This window comes from Myotis yumanensis, unplaced genomic scaffold (genome assembly GCF_028538775.1).
Source record: "Myotis yumanensis isolate MYYU_CA2020_CCGP unplaced genomic scaffold, mMyoYum1.0.hap1 SCAF_16, whole genome shotgun sequence".
Classification (NCBI taxonomy): Eukaryota; Metazoa; Chordata; class Mammalia; order Chiroptera; family Vespertilionidae; genus Myotis; species Myotis yumanensis.
In genome coordinates, this window is record NW_027223767.1 from 36,273,126 (window position 1) to 36,292,754 (window position 19,629).

The 19,629-nt window shown below is 44.9% G+C and overlaps 1 protein-coding gene across 2 annotated transcripts in view; it reads right to left on the minus strand.

The window, feature by feature from the left end:
- The window catches only part of PRKCA (protein kinase C alpha), a 285,771-nt gene extending 266,493 nt beyond the window's left edge, over nt 1-19,278 (minus strand). For both annotated transcript variants that reach the window (XM_070393096.1, XM_070393095.1), the window contains exons 1-2: nt 18,848-19,278; nt 15,627-15,658 (exon numbers count right to left, since the gene is read on the minus strand). In XM_070393096.1, coding sequence (XP_070249197.1) covers nt 15,627-15,658; nt 18,848-19,020 — 205 coding nt within the window. In that variant the 5' untranslated portion in view covers nt 19,021-19,278. The remainder of the gene's footprint in view (nt 1-15,626; nt 15,659-18,847) is intronic.
- Between the last annotated feature and the right edge of the window lie 351 nt (nt 19,279-19,629).

The window sequence follows — 19,629 nt, forward strand, 5'->3', positions numbered from 1 at the left end:
CTTCAACGTGGTCTAAGGCCTGCAAGGTGGTCCCTGCCTTCCTCTCCAGCCCTTGCTCGCCCTGCTCTCCTCATCCCGGGAACAGGGCTGCATCCCTTCCTAGATCACACAGCTTTGTCCTTTGTCCTATGTCCGTGCCTTGCCTGGAGGCTTTTCCTCTCTTCTTCACCTAGGTAACTGCCTATTCACCCTTCAGAGCTCATTCAGATGTTGCTTCCTTAGGTGAGATTTCCCTGACCCCCAGACTAAGTTAGGCCTCCTTGTTACCCACAGCCAGAGAGGCCCTTTCCTTTCCAATTCCATAAGCGGCCTATCATTGCTGGTCCGCATGATTACTGGATCAGTGGCTGGGTCTGTTACTGGAGGGATTATGGCATAAACAGTCTCAGTTTGGCTTATTTATAGCTCTAGCACTAGACACCAGGCCTGGCAGATATAGCTATTATATATATATATATATATATATATATATATATATATATATATATATATTAGAGGCCCAAAGCACGAAATTTGTGCAAGGGGCTTGGCCCTCGCAGCCCCTGCTGCCTCGGCCCTTGAAGCCCTGGCTGCCTCACTGCCTCGAAGCCCCACCCACTGGTTGTTCCAGAGGTCGTTACGGAAGGTCATTCTGCCATCCAGTCTAATTAGCATATTAGCTCTTTATTATATAGGATATATATATGTTTTAATAGCCATCTAAAATTTTAGACCTCATTTTTTGAAATTCTCCTCCAAAGTTGTCACACTAATATTCAAATAAAAGCTAAGTAAAAGATGACTTCAAATTTCAAATGAATAAGAAATAAAAAGATATAAAAATAGAGCTGAAAGAATAGATTGAACTAAAGAATTAAGGCCCTGGCTGGTGTGGCTCAGTTGGCTGAGTGCTGTCCCATGCACTAATAGGTAGCCGGTTCGATTCCCGGTCGGGGTCTATGTCCAGGATTCAGGCATGATCCCCAGTAGGGGGCATGCAGGAAAGATGTTTCCACCTCTCTCTGTCTCCCTTCCTCTGTCTCTAAAGTCAATTTAAAAAAAAAATAATTATTATTATTATTATTTAAAAGCAGCAAGAATTAAGTGCTATAGATGAAGAAGGACAGAAGTTTACCAAGCTGATTGAAACTATTTGGGGGTAATGGAAGTGGAAGATGACATAAAATGTTTTTAAATAAAATTATTTTTAAATAAACTGATTATCAAATGGAAAACGACGGTACCATCTGATACCACTTTCGGCAGATCTCCCCTTTATCAAACTTTAAAATATCAAGAATTCACCAACGCTGGTAAAATAGTGGCCTCTCTAAATAAAAGCCCACACCACGAACACAGGTCAGTACACACAGCGACCTCGAAGACAAGCCAAGTTTGTGATAACCAGACTCCTTCCCGACTCTGGATAAATTCAACATAATTGATCTCAACATTTCAAAAGGATGGACAGAGTAGGCACACAGCACACACACAGTTACCACGTGTCTCCCCACCTCGGGTAAGGGCAGAAAAGAGAACACTCCCAGCAAGTAAGCTGTTGGGGCTGAATGAATCTTTTTATTAAATTATAAACCCATTCCACGTGTCTCGGAAACCTCCCAGATTTAATGTTTGTGAGGCTTGACTGCACTTGTTTTATAACATCCCCATATACCAGTAACATATAACCAGGAAATTAAAGAGCGCGTTCTTGCAGACAGAGTGCCTACATTTTATTGAGTGTGATGGGTGTCGGGGGGCCGCCAGGGAGGGAAGACAACATCTGGATCCAAGCTGTCAAAGGGGGGACATTGCTTTTAAAAATATACAAATCCATGAAGAATTTACCTTTCAAAAACCACGTTTCAGATGAAATCCCCCCCAAATCAATAAAATGAATCAATAATGAAGATCTATATCCCAATACTAACCTAACCCAGACTCTTAGTTGTATGATTCAGGCAACAACCTCTGAGCCTCATCCTTAAAATAACCTGTCTTCATTTGGTTGTGAAGAGTAAACAGGACATACTAGTATATGCAAAGTGCTTAACACTGGACCATACGCAAAGGACATATTCATTTAAGCATTAGGTACTATTATTATCCCCAGCAACTAACACAACGCCTGGCAGGTAATATGCACTGAATATATAATTATAGGTAGATGGAGGGTAGCCAGCCAAACAGGCAGGTCTTAGGGCCTCAACATCAACCATAAAACCTAAAGGTTCACACAAATGGCCAGCTTTTTAAAAAAGGGAGAAAGGAGGAGAGGGTGGGAGACAGTAATGACAATTACTTTCATGTTCACAACTAGGATTTGTGCATGCAAAAGCTTGTAGTATATAAACTCCAAGTAATGCTGGGGCTCTATCTAGCTCAAAGGATCGTAAGCAAGCTTTCAAAGAAAAAAAGAATCACAGCTACCCACCCTTCAGAGCTTCTCTCCTCTCCCTTAACTCTGTTCCCAAACAGTTTGAGGAACATTGCATCCTGGCTGGCTGCTTCCAACATAATTTCCTCTCCTGTGCATTTCTGAATAGAGCAATCTGTACTCCGCTATGTACTCTGCTATCATCAGCCATCGCTGGGCTTAGGGTACCATTATTTCAGCCTTCATTATGGTTCCTACAAGATCAAACACAAAGCTCAACTCCTAGTATTTTATTTCCTCTCCAGATTAGGAGAAAAAAAGGCGGGGGAGGTGCCGGCTGCAGGAGTGATTACTTGGGTCACAGAGCTCTGTGAAACGCCACGAAACCAAAACATGACTCAAACACTGGATTTCGACTATAAGGAATTCACATAAATTGGAGAGTAAAAAACATTGTCTTGGACTCAGCAGAAGTCAGGAAAATTGAACATTTTACATGCTGCTCAAAAAGAAAAACAACATCCAGGCATGAACAGGGTGTGTGTGTGTGTGTGTGTGTGTGTGTTTTCATCCTAAACCAACTCCATTACTGGCTTACGGCCAATTCCCAGCAACTGATGGTTTGTTTTGCATGAAAGTTTCAATATTTTTAAGAGAAAAAAAAAAAGTTTCAGTACCATAGGTTGTTTTTCCAAGATATTATGCTTCTGTGGAAGAAGTACAAGGAGAGGGGGAAATACATAAAAACTGAGTAGCAAGGAGATTGAGCACTTCCATGTACGTCCGTCCTCGGGAGAACAAAAGCAGGAGGGATCTTGGAAACCAGGGAAGACAAGTAGATTTGGTCTTCCCTGTCCATTCCAGCCAAGGGATGTGCCATGGCCTCCTGGAGCACTGAGTGAAGAAGGATTCTGGAGTTGAAAAAGGACCACATTAATTAGTGTTGTCTGCCATAGCAATTGGCGAGAATGTCACGTTTACTACCCTTAACAGAGCCCAGCTCCCCCGTTACAAAGTGGACAGAGGCCTAACCTGGATTCAACGCCAGACTAGCTCACTTCCCATCTAGTGCTTATTTGCCACAGAGAAAGGTCTCTTTTGACTTTTTTTTTTACACTTACACTTATGCAGGTTGATATTTTTAAATAAAAGAACTCTTGAGTGTCTTAGTCATACTTATCCAGTTATATTTTAAACTCCCTGATGAGAGTGAACCGGCCCTCTGATTCTTAAGAAACCTTTCCTCCTCCACATCAGTAACTTGTGTAAGATTCTGTACACAGAAGGTCCCAGAGTTGTTTACCCATCTGCTTCTTCAAATAAGAACACACCAAGTTCACTCTTCGCATGCTTATTCTCTTGGCCCCTAGATATTCCAGTGTACAAAAATAACTCTGAAGCCCAAGTGGGCCTTGTGTTGGAAATTAAAAGACCAAGAACAAAAGAAGAGGGTATGTAGACCCATGTGGGTGAGGTTTAGACAGGCAAAGGACTATATTACAACTCAATTAGCAATTCTTTCCACCACCCCCAACAGGCAGACACACACCTACGCCCACACCCACACTCATACCCACCCCTCTTGCTCACAGAAGTACTTATTAAAAACTAAAATGCACATACAGGTATTATGAACACCACACATTTAGAAAGACCTCTGACAACCTCGTTTCCCACAAATAATACACAGAAGTTTTCATGTTGCAGACTGTATACTGCAAAATTTAGCATAAACCAATTTAACCAGGTCAACTGTTCCCAATCAGATACTTCCTTTGATGGAAAACACTCCATTGGTGTTCTTTCCACACTGACATACACGTAACCAACAAGTATGTGAAGTTATAAAGGCATCTCAAAAACTATCTGACCCAGCCCTAGCTGGTTTGGCTCAGTGGATAGAGCGTCGGTCTGCAGACTGAAAGGTCCCGGGTTCAATTCCAGTCAAGGACACATGCCTGGGTTGCAGGCTCAATCCCCAATAGGGGGCGTGCAGGAGGCAGCCTATCAATGATTCTCTCTCATCATTGATGTTTCTATTTCTCTCTCCCTTCTCCCTTCCTCTCTGAAATCAATAAAGATACATTTTTTAAAAAAAACAAAAAACTATCCGACCCAGACAGAACCTAAGACCAATCCGTCAAACCTCAAGACCCAGCTGCCAATTTGGAATACAGTGCCCAGCACCCGGAGTGTGCCATCAGCAAAATGCCCCGGGAAGCTCTACTGGGCCTAGCCCAGGTCCCCTCCCAGATCGGTAATAAGGGAAAGAAGGGATGGAGGACGAAGTTGTAGATTGCAAGATTCAAGGACACTTCCAATTATTTTTAAATATACAAGATTATCGTGTCTACGCATAGCCACTTGGATGATGAAACTAAAAGAAACTGCACAGAACTGATGAGTCTAAAAGTCTCAACAATGACTTTGGAGGAACAGACAGGGCTGACGGAAGACTTGACCCAGTTCTACTACTCGACCGGAGTAAGTGGTCACAGGGATGTTAGCTTTAGAATAATTCATTAAACCATGCATTTTTTGTGTGGTTTTAGACATCCATTTTATTTTACAAGGAAAGCATGACCCAATTTTACTCCCTAAGGATGCTCTAAAGTTGAACTCTCCAGTGTGGTAGCCACTTGCCACGTGTGGCCACTGAACTTTAAACTTCATTTTTAAAAAAAACACAAAAATTCAGTTTCACATTTCAAGTGCTTAATAGCCAGACAGTGCTAGTGGCTGCCATATTATATAGTGCAGATTAGAAAACGTTCCCATCATCGCACAAAATGCTATGGAACGCCAATAGCCTAGATTAGAACAAGCATGTCAAACTCAAAGGCTAACATGGGCCAAATACACAAGGTTTAAGTTTATGTGGGCCGCAAAAAAACAAAAGCTTCAATTTTCATAGAAACAGGTTTATTTCTATAGAGACATGTGAATACAAAGGGCTGAAATAAATGAGCCATCGTTAACATAAAATAATAGAACATTTTAATAAATATTAATATTCTTAACTTGAACATTAACTTACCAGACACTGAATAACTGCACAAATGAATAAGCGTAAGGCAAATAAACCTATTTTTCTTGTTCTCCGAAAGCGAAATATTTCCTGTTGCGCACAGCAAACAAGTCAGTCCAAGACTAATGACATGGCAATCGGCTGCTAAAATATTCTCGGCTAGTATTAGTAGAGAGAAATGGTACACCTGTGCGTAAGGTGCGTAAGGGAAATGAATGCAACACGATTATGGAAATCAGTCATTAGTGAATGAACGTTGTAGTTTGTTATTAATAATTATGTATAACAGGATATTGTAAAAATTAAGTTACAAAATTTTTATGAAAATGCTTCTTACATGCCGTTATGTTGGCTGGGCTGCAAAAATTTCATTGTGGGGCCGCGAGTTTGATATGCTTAGTCTAGAACAGCGGTTCTCAACCTGTGGGTCGCAACCCCTTTGGGGGTCCAACGACCCTTTCACAGGGGCCGCCTAAGACCATCAGAAAACACATATATAATTACATATTGTTTTTATGATTAATCACTATGCTTTAATTATGTTCACTTTGTAACAATGAAATTGGGGGTCACCACAACATGAGGAACTGTATGAAAGGGTCGCAGCATTAGGAAGGTTGAGAACCACTGGTCTAGAACATAAGCCTGCTTTCCAGGTCTCTGAAGCTCTGAATTCCTAGCTCATCTCTCCAGAAAAGACCAGGCAGGAGCCCCCTGACCTTCAGAATAGGCTTCCATTCCTATTATCCTGCTTGTAAGTAAGGTCCCAACAATGAGAAGCAATATATACTCATAGTGACAGCCTCCCAGCAGCCACAGTGACCACAGGCTGACCCACCCAGAAGAGCACTACTCCAATGCAACAGTATTGTTTTAAAGGAGTGGTCTGATTTATGATCCAGGAAAACATCTGATTGCCCAGATCATGATCCTATCAAACTTAGTATCACGCATGCTTTTTTTTACCCGTTTATGCTTTAAATTTAAAATAAATTACAACAAACCTCAGTATTATATGTCTCATTATCATAGTGACTAAAGAATTTAATCAGCCCAGAGCCTCGATCATGAGTGATCCTATGTTCTCTAGTACTTTATCTTTTACCTTAATTATGCTTCCACAGCATTTTATTAGATTCCTCTTAGACCACAAGGCAAGTCTTAAACATTCCAACTATTCGAGCTCCCGCCCAATAATTCATCTGTATAAAATGCAATCTTGCAAGTTAATTTGTACCACACGGGCACAGACTTGGCTCACTATCAGCAGGTGCTATGGTGCAATTAAGCACCAAAAATATCCCAGCCAGTGTGGCTCAGTGGTTGAGCATCGACCCATGAACCAAGAGGTTGCCAATTCCATTCCTAGTCAGGGCACATGCTTGGGGTTGTGGGCTCAATCCCCAGTAGGGGGCTTGCAGGAGGCAGCTGATCAATGTTTCTCTCTTTTTCCCTCTCCCTTCCTCTCTAAAATCAATAAAAACATTTTTAAATAAATATTTTGTTTTTAAAAAGGAGGGGGGTAAATAAGGATAATTCATCCCTCAGCCCTTATACCTAATCCTGAATTTGGACCTAAAAAGGAAAAGGAAAAAGAAAAAAGAAACATCAGTCGGGTCTCCTTTTGAACTATTTAAAATGAATGATCATTTGATTTTTAAAAGCACATGTGTGGTATAGAGAGAAAATGAAATCAAAACGGAAGAACGATGAAGTTTTCCACATTAATGAGTCACTCAGATCAAAGTAACTAATGTGAAACTAGAGTGACAAAAATCACTTTAGTGATCAAAAACACTCAGCATGTGAAAGAATGAGATTTACTCAAAAGAAGATTTCAAAGTTATTATTAGGCAAATGACTCACAACATGGCATTTTATAATCCACCTATGAAACGGTAAACATCCTCACACAACTTCTTATGACTACAACTGCATTTTTAAGAGCACCTTTTGTTCAGAATATGAGAAAATAAGTATGATTTAAACTACTTTCTACATTGCAAATGGTTAAGAATCAAGGTGCAATAAATGAGTTATCTCCCATGTTCACGTTTTAGGATAGTTACACAGTGACATGCATACATTCAATAGGAAAATAATGTAAGCTCATTTACTGCCACTTCAGTTCAAGACACATCCCAATGGAAGTCACCGAACGAAAACCTTCACACGCGTGAGCCTAACTTTCTTGAATCAAGGAGAGCTTTACCAATGACAACAAACAGCACCACAAATCATACTGCATTAGAAACCCTGAGGGAAGAAGAAAAAACAAAAGCAAAGATATGACTAAAAGGAATTAGCTACTTAAGTGCATGGCTTCAGATACTAAAAAACAACTGCGATGAAACACATACTACATCGGCCAGGGCTCAAAGCCGCGTGACCACAGGCTAGCTAGCTACTTCACTGGGCCGGCGTCCGCTCCTGCAGGGCGAGCACAGCCATGCCAGCTCCCCTGCAGTGGGGGCAAAGCGACAAGTCCATGTCATCACGGTAGTGCTGTTATGTGAGCTTTTCGTCTGCAAGTCTGAACTCCAGGTGAGAACCCAACCTGGGGTGCTCTGCAGCACCCCTGCACCATCCTTCACATCCTTTCTGATTAGGGTTAGACCATTCTCCTGAGTTTGGCCCCACAGAGAAGAAGGAAGGAATAACGAACCAGAAATGCAGACATGGGAACGGGTCAGGATGCAGTTTTTCAAATAGAAAGTGCTGGTTTTAAATATGTAAATGTTTTCGTTCTTTACCATTTCCCTTCTGAATGCGTACGAACATACCTAGTGTAACTCAGTGGAGCTACCCTCCCCGCTCATAATAGCCATGCTGTAAGACCCCTGGGTTCCCAACAGGATGCTGCAACCAACAGTGACAGCTTGGTCATCGTAGAGACCCCGGGTTAGTGTCCAAGCAGCACAGTTTGTAAAACAAGAAGTTATTTTCCAAGCTTCAACACCACAGATCTTTCATGGAGATACAAGCTTTAATCTCCTGTAATTGCAACATTTTTTTTCTGAAAAGGAAGCATGACGTACACATAAAAAGACAGAAAAGGAAATGACGTATCAGCGTAGAAGAACTAATACAGACTCCACATCCATTTCTGCAAGCTACTCTCCTGCTTGAGGCTCGGCACTAACATCTGAGTCTGGCCTCCCTCCTGGTCTACAGGGCTCCCTGAATGTACCAGTCTCTCCATTTCTTGTGTTATTTTTTTCTTACAGCAGAACATCTTCCCACACCTCTACAGAGGGAATTCTATGCATCCTACAGAGCCCAATTCAAAGCCACCGCCTAAGGAGCCCAGAAAACATCTTCCTCCTCCTCGCATGCTTCAACACTGTTTCATTCAGACTTAGACAACAATGAGTTGTTTCGTCGGGCTGTTCCGCTCTACGCTCCCTGACACCAGACTGTCCCAGGCCCCGTAGTGCCTGGCACAATAGATACAACGGAGGGCCTCGTGTCTGGCATAATCTCCCACGACAGGTAGTAAGCACGTCAGTGTGACCGAGCTGAGTGAATGTTACTTCATTCTTCCACACCTCCACAACCGAGGTGGTGCTGCAGGTGACGTCTGACACAAGGGGAACCGTGAGGCCACGGAGAGAGAGCACTTGGGTTACCAGCATGGAGCCTGGACCCGTGCTGCCTGGGTTTGAATCCCAGCTCAGGCGTTTCCCGACTGGGTGATCTTGGGCAAGTTACTAAACTTCTCTGTGTCTCAGTGCCTGTTTCCTCCTTTGCAAAGTGGGGATGATAACACTGCTTACCCATTTCAGAACCGTGAGGATCAAATGTGTTAGTGAAAAGTGCTTATACCCGGCTGGTGTGGCTCAGTGGTTGAGCGTCAACCTGTGAACCAGGAGTTCACGGTTCAATTCCCTGTCAGGGCACATGCCCAGGTTGGGGGGCTCGATCCCCAGTAGGGGGCGTGCAGGAGGCAGCCAATCAGTGATTCTTTCTCATCATTGACGTTTCTACCTCTCCTTCTCCCTTCCTCTCTGAAATCATTCTGTGCTTAGAACAGTGTCTAGGAATAAGCACACAGGTGATGGTTAGTGTTTCAATCGGGAAACACTAAGTACAGGCAATTATTTACATCGGACTTTGTGCGCCGCTGTCCGTGAACTACTATACACATCTCTAAACACTCACGGTCTCACCCACAGGGTCACTGATGCTGGCCGGAGTCCGAGCGGCTCTGAAACAGAATTTGGCCCTCGGGATTCAGCTGGTACCTGGACTCTCCTCTTATCCCTTTCACATACAGGTTTGTCCAAGTTGGAGCTAAGCTTGTAACACCTTCCCGTCCTGTATTTCTACCCTCATGATTTATCTCCTAAGGGCCTACTGGGGTCACCCTGAATATTATCGATGGAGCTGGTATTTCCCCAAATGCCCAAACTAGAGATACTGGACAAAAAAATATAGCCAGTAAAAGCACCAGAGATGAGCTGCCCTCAAGCCAATCTTACTTTGTGAACTCCCTCTTAAATAATTCTTATCTTGTGCTGACAATTAATCAAATCATTCCCTTCCATCCCCTTTTTTTTTATAGAAATCTATTTCCAGAAACCATTTTCCACTTTATATAATTTAACAGAGGGCTTTTTTTAAAAAAAAAAAATGTAGCCTTAGTAATCTCAATTAGATTTTACTGTTACTACTGTGCCAATACTGAGATGTTCACAGATCGGGTTCGAGTCGACCATGAGGTTTCAGTGCTTGGTAGAAAACAAGACCTCAAATAAAGGGTGTGTCATGGAAATTCTGACAGACAGTCGAGGACAGGGAAGCCTTAATTCTCTGTCACCAAGAAATGTTCCATGTTTCCCTTAACGCCATCATTCTTTCCTCTCCTAATATAAATCCAGGCTGCGTAAGCACCCAAAAAATTTCCACTTGGCTCTGAAAGATGTTTTCTGCAGAACAGTCAGAATCTGAACCCACGCCCCACCCGCCGGCCTGGTAGATTCTTCCCCACGCTCGTTTCTAAGGAGGGGATACCATCCCCTGCTTAATGGGATGCTTCTGGAACGGAACTATATACAATGTGAGAGCTCCGGAAGGTCCAGCTTACTGCACCATCTAATTCACATTACTCTGTGTTTCCTTCCGGTCAGATGCAACTTTCTAAAGTGGCTGTAATGCAGGTATAACCGCCCTCCTCTGGCATCTTACTGTGCCCTCGTCCATTCTTCTCACATCAAGGCCCAGAAACGTCTTGGGTACGTTTCTTGTTGAAGAAAACCAGAACCAGTCGTGTTGAGCTACTGCCTCTGGACCATGGCCATGTTTCAGCTATGAGCGATCTCGAAATAAAGCGGGACTCTCCAGTGGCTGCACCAGACACGTGGATGGGGGCTGCTTTTCATCCCTCCCCCGCCCTCCCCGTCCCCCAAGGCCAGGACCTTTCCCCCCTCCCGCTGAGGCCCACAACAAGCTGGTTTTATTTGTGACAATACGATTCATTTCTGACGCTTGGCTACCTCTCTAAAGATAGAAGGAGAGCGCATAAAGTGGTTTCCTCCTATGGTACTAATGCTGTAAGGTTAGCATTACATATAACTAGTTAGAGGTACAAATTAAAGTTTTCTGCTCCATGTTTTGAATAAGTAGGCTTAGCTTTGGAAAGCACATTTTCCTCAGCCACCTAAAGATCTACCCTAGCTGACATAACTTTGGGTCATAAACTAGATTTTTAAAAAATAGGCAGGCAGAAGTCACTGTAATCCTCCCGGTTATGGGCATTCTTGTCATATCTCTCCTACTGTTTACATGGAGTCCACCGAGCGCCAGGCACTGCCTTAAACACTGGAGACAGAACTAAGCCTCGGTCCTTGCTCGCTGGCTGGCGGAGGAACCGACAAGAAGCGACACAAGGTGAGGGTCCGAGGACAGGGAGGGCAGAGGACGGGAAAGGTCCCGGCCAAGACTCCCTGGGGAAACAGGCATTTCGGGGGCAAAAAGAGGGCGGGGAAAGAACTGGAGAAAGAAAACCCTTTCTGGGAAACAGTGACGTGTTCAGAATGACTGGGAGGATGGGGAGAAGGAAGCATCCTGAGAGGAGTCTGAAAGAGCAAGGCAGCAGGACTGTAGAGACAGAACCTCCCACCCAGGAGACCAGGAGACGGCCTGCAGCTGAGAGGGAAGCTCCGAAATGAATGCCGGTTTGAAATCTGAAATCCTCAGAAGGAAAATGAATGAGCAAGCTAAGGGTGAAGGTGCCTAAAAAATTTAAATTTGAATAACAACATCCGGGAGGGTGAAACACTCAGAGGGCAGTAAATCATTTCATCAAAAAATTAGAAAAGGAAACTGGAATGTCAGATTCATCCTCAAAAATGCATATTTATTAGGTTTCTACTGCCTCATAAGAAGAATAAGCACTCATATGCTACATCAGCTTATGGGTGGGGATGTGTGACCAAAACAATAAAACACTTTCACTTAATGTACTAAGTACAATTCCGAAAGCCATGCATCAGAAATCATTTCACGACAAGTATACAGCATCAAATGGAAATACCCAACACTAGTTTTGCCCATGTGTTCCATTTCTAGCAAGTATTAATGCATCTTTGTGGGGGTGGGGGTGGGAACTATTGAAAAGAAAAGCAGAGGGTTTTTTTGTGTTTCTTTTAGATTTTTTATTGAGAGAGAGAGAGAGAGAGAGAGAGAGAGAGAGAGAGAGGAAGGAGGAGGTAAGAGAGAAACATTGATGTGAGAGTGCAACATCCATTGGCTGCTTCCCGTATGGCCTCTACTGGGGATTGAGCCCAAAACCTAACCATATTCCCTGACTAGGAATTGAACGAACAACCTTTTGATGCATGAGATGATGCTCCAACCAACCTAGCCAAATGGGCCAGGGCGAAAAGCAATTTTAACTGCCCACCACCACTGCAGTTCTCCATATTTTAGGTATTATTGACAATTTCATCTTCAAATCTGAAACAATGCTTTGATCTGATCTCAGTGTAAAACGTTCAAATTACACTCACTCTTCCATGGGCCTGTCTTTTTGGCACTCTATAGATAACCCCAAGAGTTCATCTATGGTTAGCACAGCTCCTAATCCGGGGTAACCAATGAAAAGTGCGGCGCCAAGAGGCTGACCCATGTTTTGAAGATGAAGGATGGAAAATCCTGACATCAGGTGGGTACCAGACTTATGGGGGGGGGGGGGGCAGGTGTCAGAATCACTTTGTAAATTACATAAATGTCTAACCACTATGCAGTACACGTGAAACAAATAAAACATTGAATGTCAACTGTAATTGAAAATGAAAAAAAAATATTGGGATCAATTTTTAAAATCAATGGCCTATTTGAGTTCAGGGGTGGCCAACCCCATATATAGGAAGGACAAATGCGCTGTTAAAGGGGCCAACCTCATGTTCCACCCAACTTGGACCTCAGCCCATTCCTATCTCCTGGCACTGGGTGCCCGCACTTCTTGGCTCTCAGACCCTGCATTCTGATTAGAATAACTAGACATTCTTTTCTGAAAAGCTGCCAACTCAATCCCCGTTCTGTTAAAGGTCACCCTCCCTTTCACTGGCTTGATTTTTCTGGAATGCCTCAGCTTGTGTGGCCAAGGGGGACTCATTCTTTATTCTTCCTCTTCCCTCGAACATCTCATTTCATTCTTAGAGGAGGAATATAAAACACCACCCTGCTCAGGTGAGCTGATGGAAACAGCTACCCCGAAGCAGGCCTGCACAATGGAATGTCCTCAGCAAAGGTGAAGGGAAGCTGCATTTCACCCTTAACTCCTAAAAAATGCAGTTTCAGGGAGAGACACAGGTAAGTACAATGTTTGGTATAATCTTAATAGGGAAAAGGCTCAAGATTCAAAAGTGCTTCCCATGCCCGGCTGGTGTGGCTCAGTGGTTGAATGTTGACCCATGCATCACCCAAGAGGTCACCGGGTTCAATTCCCAGTCAGGGCACATGCCCGGGTTGTGGGCTTGATCCCCAGTAGGGGGTGTGCAGAAGGTAGCCAATCGATGATGCTTTCTCATCATTGATGTTCTATCCTTCTCTCCCTCTCCCTTTCTCTCTCTGAAATCAATAAAACATTTTTTTTAATTTTTAGATGTATACACACACACACTTCTATGTATCTATTGCAGAAATACCTACACAAGTATTCAAGGATATTATCAACAACAATATTTGTACTGTTAAGAACTTAGAAACAATTAAAATACCCATCAAGAGAGATATAGGTGAGTCAACCTGATTATATCTGCACATGCAATCACTACACAGAGTAAGGTAGAACTGATGTATTGACATGGAAGGGTATCCACCATATACTGCTGAGTGAAAAAACTAAGTTGCAGAATGATTAAAAATTTGATCACTTTTTAAAACACTAAATGAATGGTTGTCTTAAACAGAAGTTATCACTGAGGGTGGAAAGGGAGAAAAGAATACAATTTTATTTTTATAAAGTGTTCACAATTTTTGTGACTATCACTATCATAATTCGGGTTAAAGGGAGTTATGCTGAGACTATGAATCTGCTAAGTCACCAAAAGTTCAACAGATCCTCTGTGAGGGGAGGAGACTCAGGTTCCCCATTGTGGCCCAATAATGCAGCCATTCTTTGATTTTACCAATAAAATTTGCTCTGAAGAGCAGGTCTAAAAGAACTTGACCCAGAGTTCTTTATATGAAGTAAATCATAGTTTTTAAAATAACATACCCACTTTCCACTAGTTATTATTTAGAAAACTTAGTAAATATTTTTTCTTACAGGTTTCCACAGGTCCCCACCCAAACACATTACCAACAATAACCGATGTGATCCACCTTAGCTCACCATCACAAGTTCACGTCTTTAAGCTTCCTAACATCATGTTCCAGTGTGGGCCCAAGCACTGCCTCCGAAGCTCAGGTCCACCACTTGAGAAATGGAAAGAGTTACACCTTCATCTTTTATGAAGATACTGGTGCAACACATCTTTCTCTTTAGTCTCTTTTTTTTTTAAAGGAATATCCCTTGATTTCCTAATGTAACTCTCAAAAGGATTTATCTGATGGGGATTTTAAGCACATTGTGAAGAAAGGTCAAGTATTAAGCACACCATAAAATACCCACACCTAAAATCTTTAGAAAATGCACAGGCTGAGGCACAAGTAGACTTACAGTGACTTGTATGGAAAATACAATACTTAATAATACAAGAATAAACTGTTTCCTGTACTTACAACTGTAAACCTACTTTTGCCCTACCCTGCATATAAAAAAAAAAAAAAAGTTCACCAATTTGCAGAAGGTTTTAAATGTAATCAATTTACTAGCAGAACTTTTTGTAAAGATACAGAAAATTTGGTCTTCTCTCTCTCCTGCACTAAATATTAAACAGTGTTAGGATAATATTTTCCAGGCTAGAATGTACTTTCCACTTGCCCTAATAATAAACCTGTGCCCAGATGGGAAATGTAACCAGCACTAAATAAACATAATATAGACAGTGAGCAGGAGAGCCAGAAGGTAGGCTAATAAAACCTGGGATGCCTTCACAAACTACAAAATGCTTTTAAAAAGAAAAAGCATAAACAAATAGAATGGAGAGATTAAAAAGTTATATACTTTACGCGTGTGAAACCAGAGATTTATTTCTGTAATGGACAGTATCATATATTGTCACAGATTTAAACTGAAGGGAAAAACGTGCCATGTGTCACAGCACACAGTCATGATCCAATCATCTACCCAACTTTAAATTAACCTGCAAACTTTGTTCTAGGTGACTATCACTAATCAAATAACAAACAACTGCCTAGTAGAATGTGTGCCCTAAAATCAGGAGTCCAACTCAATGCATGGGTGAGAGATGAACAAAAACGGATGAAGAACAAAAAAAGCTACAGGATTACAAAGCGATTTCCATTTTTTTTTTTTTTTTTTTTCCTGAACACCCACACAAAGACAGCAGTTTCTGACAAGAACGTTCTTGGCGAAAGATAAAATTACAGGAAGGTTTTGGTGGCGTGTGTGTTTTTTTTTTTTTTTTTTTTTTTTTTCAGTGAGAAAAAGGCAGCTCTATCTGTAGACTACTAGGCAATACTGCATGATGTTTATTTAAGGCCCACATTTACAGCCCTCATATTCTGAATATATCTAAATAACTTTTTTTGGGTGACAAAGAAAATACAGTCCCTGTTTGGAACGCCAATTTCATGTTGTACTTGAAAAGGAAAGAAAACATGGCAGCTTACCTTGGCACTGGAAACCTTGTTTCCCAAACCCCCTGAAAAACAGAAACAAGAACAAAATATCTTAACATATTTTGTGTTGGATGCCATATTTTAAGCCAGTTATGTGACAAAGTATTCTACAGCGTTAAAGGTGTGAACATAAAACCCAATGATTTACTTGGGAAAACATGCCTACATAGCTCAAAGGACTGCGTCAATTCGACTTGGAAAAAAATCTCTCTGGCCTCTCAGGGCTCACTGAACTATTCCCATGTATCCAGATTCCCTCCAAAATTTTACACTGTTACCGACACTTACATTTCAAGACAAGCACATAACTGTACATTCAAAGCAGTTGGCCACAACATTCAAGTAACATAAAAGGACCTTATGATGAAGGAAAAAAAAAAAAAAAAGTCAAAGTGCCTTAATTTGGTCCCTAAAGACCAACTGAAAAAATTTTTTTTCCTCCCTAAAGACAGCTAAAAAGTGGTTTCTTCATTTGTTATGAATTTGTTTAAAATATTATTTGTCGCCTAACCGGTTTGGCTCAGTGGATAGAGCATCGGCCTGCGGACTCAAGGGTCCCGGGTTCGATTCCGGTCAAGGGCATGTACCTTGGTTGCGGGTGCATCCCCACTGGGGGGTGTGCAGGAGGCAGCTGATCGATGTTTCTCTCTCATCGATGTTTCTAGCTCTCTATCCCTCTCCCTTCTTCTCTGTAAAAAATCAATAAAAATATATTAAAAAAATAAATAAATAAAATAAAATAAAATATTGTTTGTCTAGAAATTACCAAACAGCACCACTCTTTTATTAAATGTTGGCTTAAAGGAGCCAGGTCTTACAAGGCATTCCTCTTGTCTGCACTTAACATTATGATCTAATTTTTACTAAGAACCAAGAGCATTTGAAACACATATGGAGGCTATGTTGTTTTTGTAAAGCATTTACTCCCCAAGTGGAGAACCTTGACTTGACATGGGCGTTAAATTACCAACAGGGTTTCAACTAGGATGAACTGAATTTTTTTTTTTTCCAGAAGGTGATTGGTCCTCATCTCTTGCTTTACGTAGCTTCAAATCACGTCACATATTTTTATAATTAACATAGTCATACCCCCCCCACCACACACGCAAAAACACTTGAAACCCAAACACTTAGTTTAAGTTACCAGTGCTTGAAGATTTAAATAAAACTCAAATCGAAGACCCAGAGAAACACTGAAAAATGAAAACCACGGCTAGACAAGCCTGGTGATCATTCTCCTGCAACCTCCACGTGGCTGCTTTACAGCTGAGTGGAGAAACATTGCTGGGGTTCCTGGGGGCGGGGGGGGGGGGGGGGGGGGGGGGGGGGGGGGGTGGAGAACAGAGGTTGACCTTCATTTTCCATTTCACCTTAGACCTGGTGACCTGACTCCCACATCAGGTCACCAGGGGCTAATTCTCCAGGGCAGCTGGTAGTGGAAAAACATTTGCTAGCCTGGGTATGTATGTTGTAGACCCTTTCCTAACTTACCTACCTATGCTGCAGAAGTCACCAGCAGCCTGGCTGTTCCCTTTTAATGGGATTTCGCATTAAATATCCTCTTTCCCCTGATGCTCCAAGAACTTATTTTAAATGGCCTTATCTACAATTACCTACACCTTTGAGAGCAATTGCTTCGTAGGCTGACTACACAATGGAAATCATTCATAGAGGTGGCTGTGCTTTTCGTAAAAGCATACTTTTGAGCAGATTTCTAAAAAGATAAAGGAGAAATGAAGCACCTCAGCACCACATTTGTGGGGTTCGCCCTTTGAGATGTTTTTCCCACATGGGATGGATTCACACAGAGCCACCCATCCTGCTCTCCAGCAAGATACACGCCACGCGGCCAGCTGGCGGCGGGGCGCACTCCGTGGCACTGTCACCTGGTGCAGCTCTCCGTCCGCTCCTTTGGGAGGGCAGAGCTAAGGAACCCCAGCCACGGCTCTGACTTGGGGGCCTTGGGAAGCTACCCATGCACAAGCCGTAGAAAGGGCAGGGTGTCCGGCAACCAACAAAAACCTGCAGCTCCCCAAACTGCAAACCTGGAGTTCCCTTAATTCCAGCTCTCTAAACTTTTGAATTTCTTTTCTTTTTTTTTTTAAGGGGGCGAGGGAGGGGGAGGGAAAGGTCACCGATCTTTCGAGAATCCGCTAAAGGAAGCTGTAATTATCTCACCAATAAAGGGCACATACAATTTCACCTAGTTTTACAGGGTTCAGAGGCCCCTCAAGCCCATCCATTTACCAGTGCCTCCCAAACCCCTCACCTCCCCCACCCTGAGTTAAGAATAGCTGAGGACACTGGAAATTACCTGCACTCTGACACCTTTAGCCCTTACAGTATTTTTCTTAAATAAGGCTGCTGTCCTCATCGACAGGGTTACGGGTCTAATCTGGTGTTGACAGGGTCTATTTTAAATGACTCCCTCTGTCCTTCTGCCTTTTGCCGGCTGTTTTCGTCCCCACCCCTCTCCTCCCCCACTGCAAGCTTTCAACAGTTTGTTGCCTCGTCTGTCTTTGGGCTCGCCCAGCAAAGTCAAAACCTTTCCGTGCCCAGTAGATACAAGCTACAGTAGGCAGCGACCCAAGGCTCCAGCGGAGTCCACGCCCGCTGGGAAACATACAATAACACGCCCCCGAGTGCGCCCCGCCACGCTCGCCAACTTGGACGGCGAGGAGCAGTCGCCGCGGCCGCCGCGGTTCCTCCCGGGCGTGCTCTCCGGCAAACTCTGCCCTCTGGATCCTGCTTCTCACTTTCCCCTTGGCTCACACACACCCGGCGCACGGCAGCCCCGCCGCCGGCACTGAAGGCGGGCGCGCCCGGGGCCGCGGGGCCACTAGGCTCGTGGAAGGGATCCCTGTCACTACCGCGCGCGGCCAGCCTCCCCCCGACCCCCGACCCGCGGCGGCAGGGGGCGTGTGATCGGGCGATGACTTCCCCGGGAGTCCTGCCCGCGTGGGCGGCCGGGGCCCGGGCGGCCGGGCGCGCGCGTGTCATTCCAGGCGGGAGTTCGGACTCCCGCCGGCTCTGCAAGTTCCCCGAGCGAGTCAGCCCTGGTGTGGGCACCCCTGGAACCCGGGCTGGGGGAGCGAGCAGGGTCCCCGGGGCGAAAGGATCCCGGACTCCTGGGGAGGGACTGGCCCCCCAGCCGTGGGCGCCGCGAGAGGGGTCCGGGGGCCGGTCCGCGCGCCCCGCCCGAGCGCACCTACCAGATGAAGTCGGTGCAGTGGCTGCAGAAGGTGGGCTGCTTGAAGAAGCGGGCGATGAATTTGTGGTCCTTCACCTCGTGCACGTTCTTCTGCCTCAGCGCCCCTTTGCGGGCGAAGCGGTTGGCCACGTCCAGAGGCGTCGTGGAGTCGTTGGCCGAGAAAACGTCAGCCATGGTCCCCCCCAACCACCTCTTGCCTCCGCCGGGGAGCAGCAGCCCGGGAGGGCCGGGTGGGCGGGGGCGGAGCAGCGGGGCGCGGGCGACCCCGGGCGAGGGACGCGGGCCGGCGGTGGAGGTCGCTGTGAGGAGGTGCGGCGGCAGCGGCGGCGGCCGGGGAGAGTCGGGCGGAGCGGCGCGGACCCGGAGCGGAGCCGCTCACTCGCTGGCTGGCCCCACGCTCACTGACAGCCGGGCGCCCGGCTCTCGCGCTTCCTTACTCTCGGCGGCAGAGGCGGCCCGGAGCGGCGCCGCCCCCTGCGCATGCCCCGACGCCAGAGCCGCGCGCGGGGCGGGGGCGCGCGGGGCGGGGGCGCGCGGGGCGGGGGGCGCGCGGGGCGGGGGCGCGCGGGGCGGGGGGCGCGCGGGGCGGGGGCGCGCGGGGCGGGGGCGCGCGGGGCTGAGCGGCGCGGCGAGGACGCGACTGCCGGGCAGTTGCAGCCTCGGCGTTTTCCGAGAGCCCAGAAACCGGACGGGGAGAGCCTGCCCGAATTTGGGAGCGGAGGCGGACGCTGGGCGGGGCGCACCCGTTCTCCTCCGCCGCCTTTTTCTTTTCCTCCCTTTTCC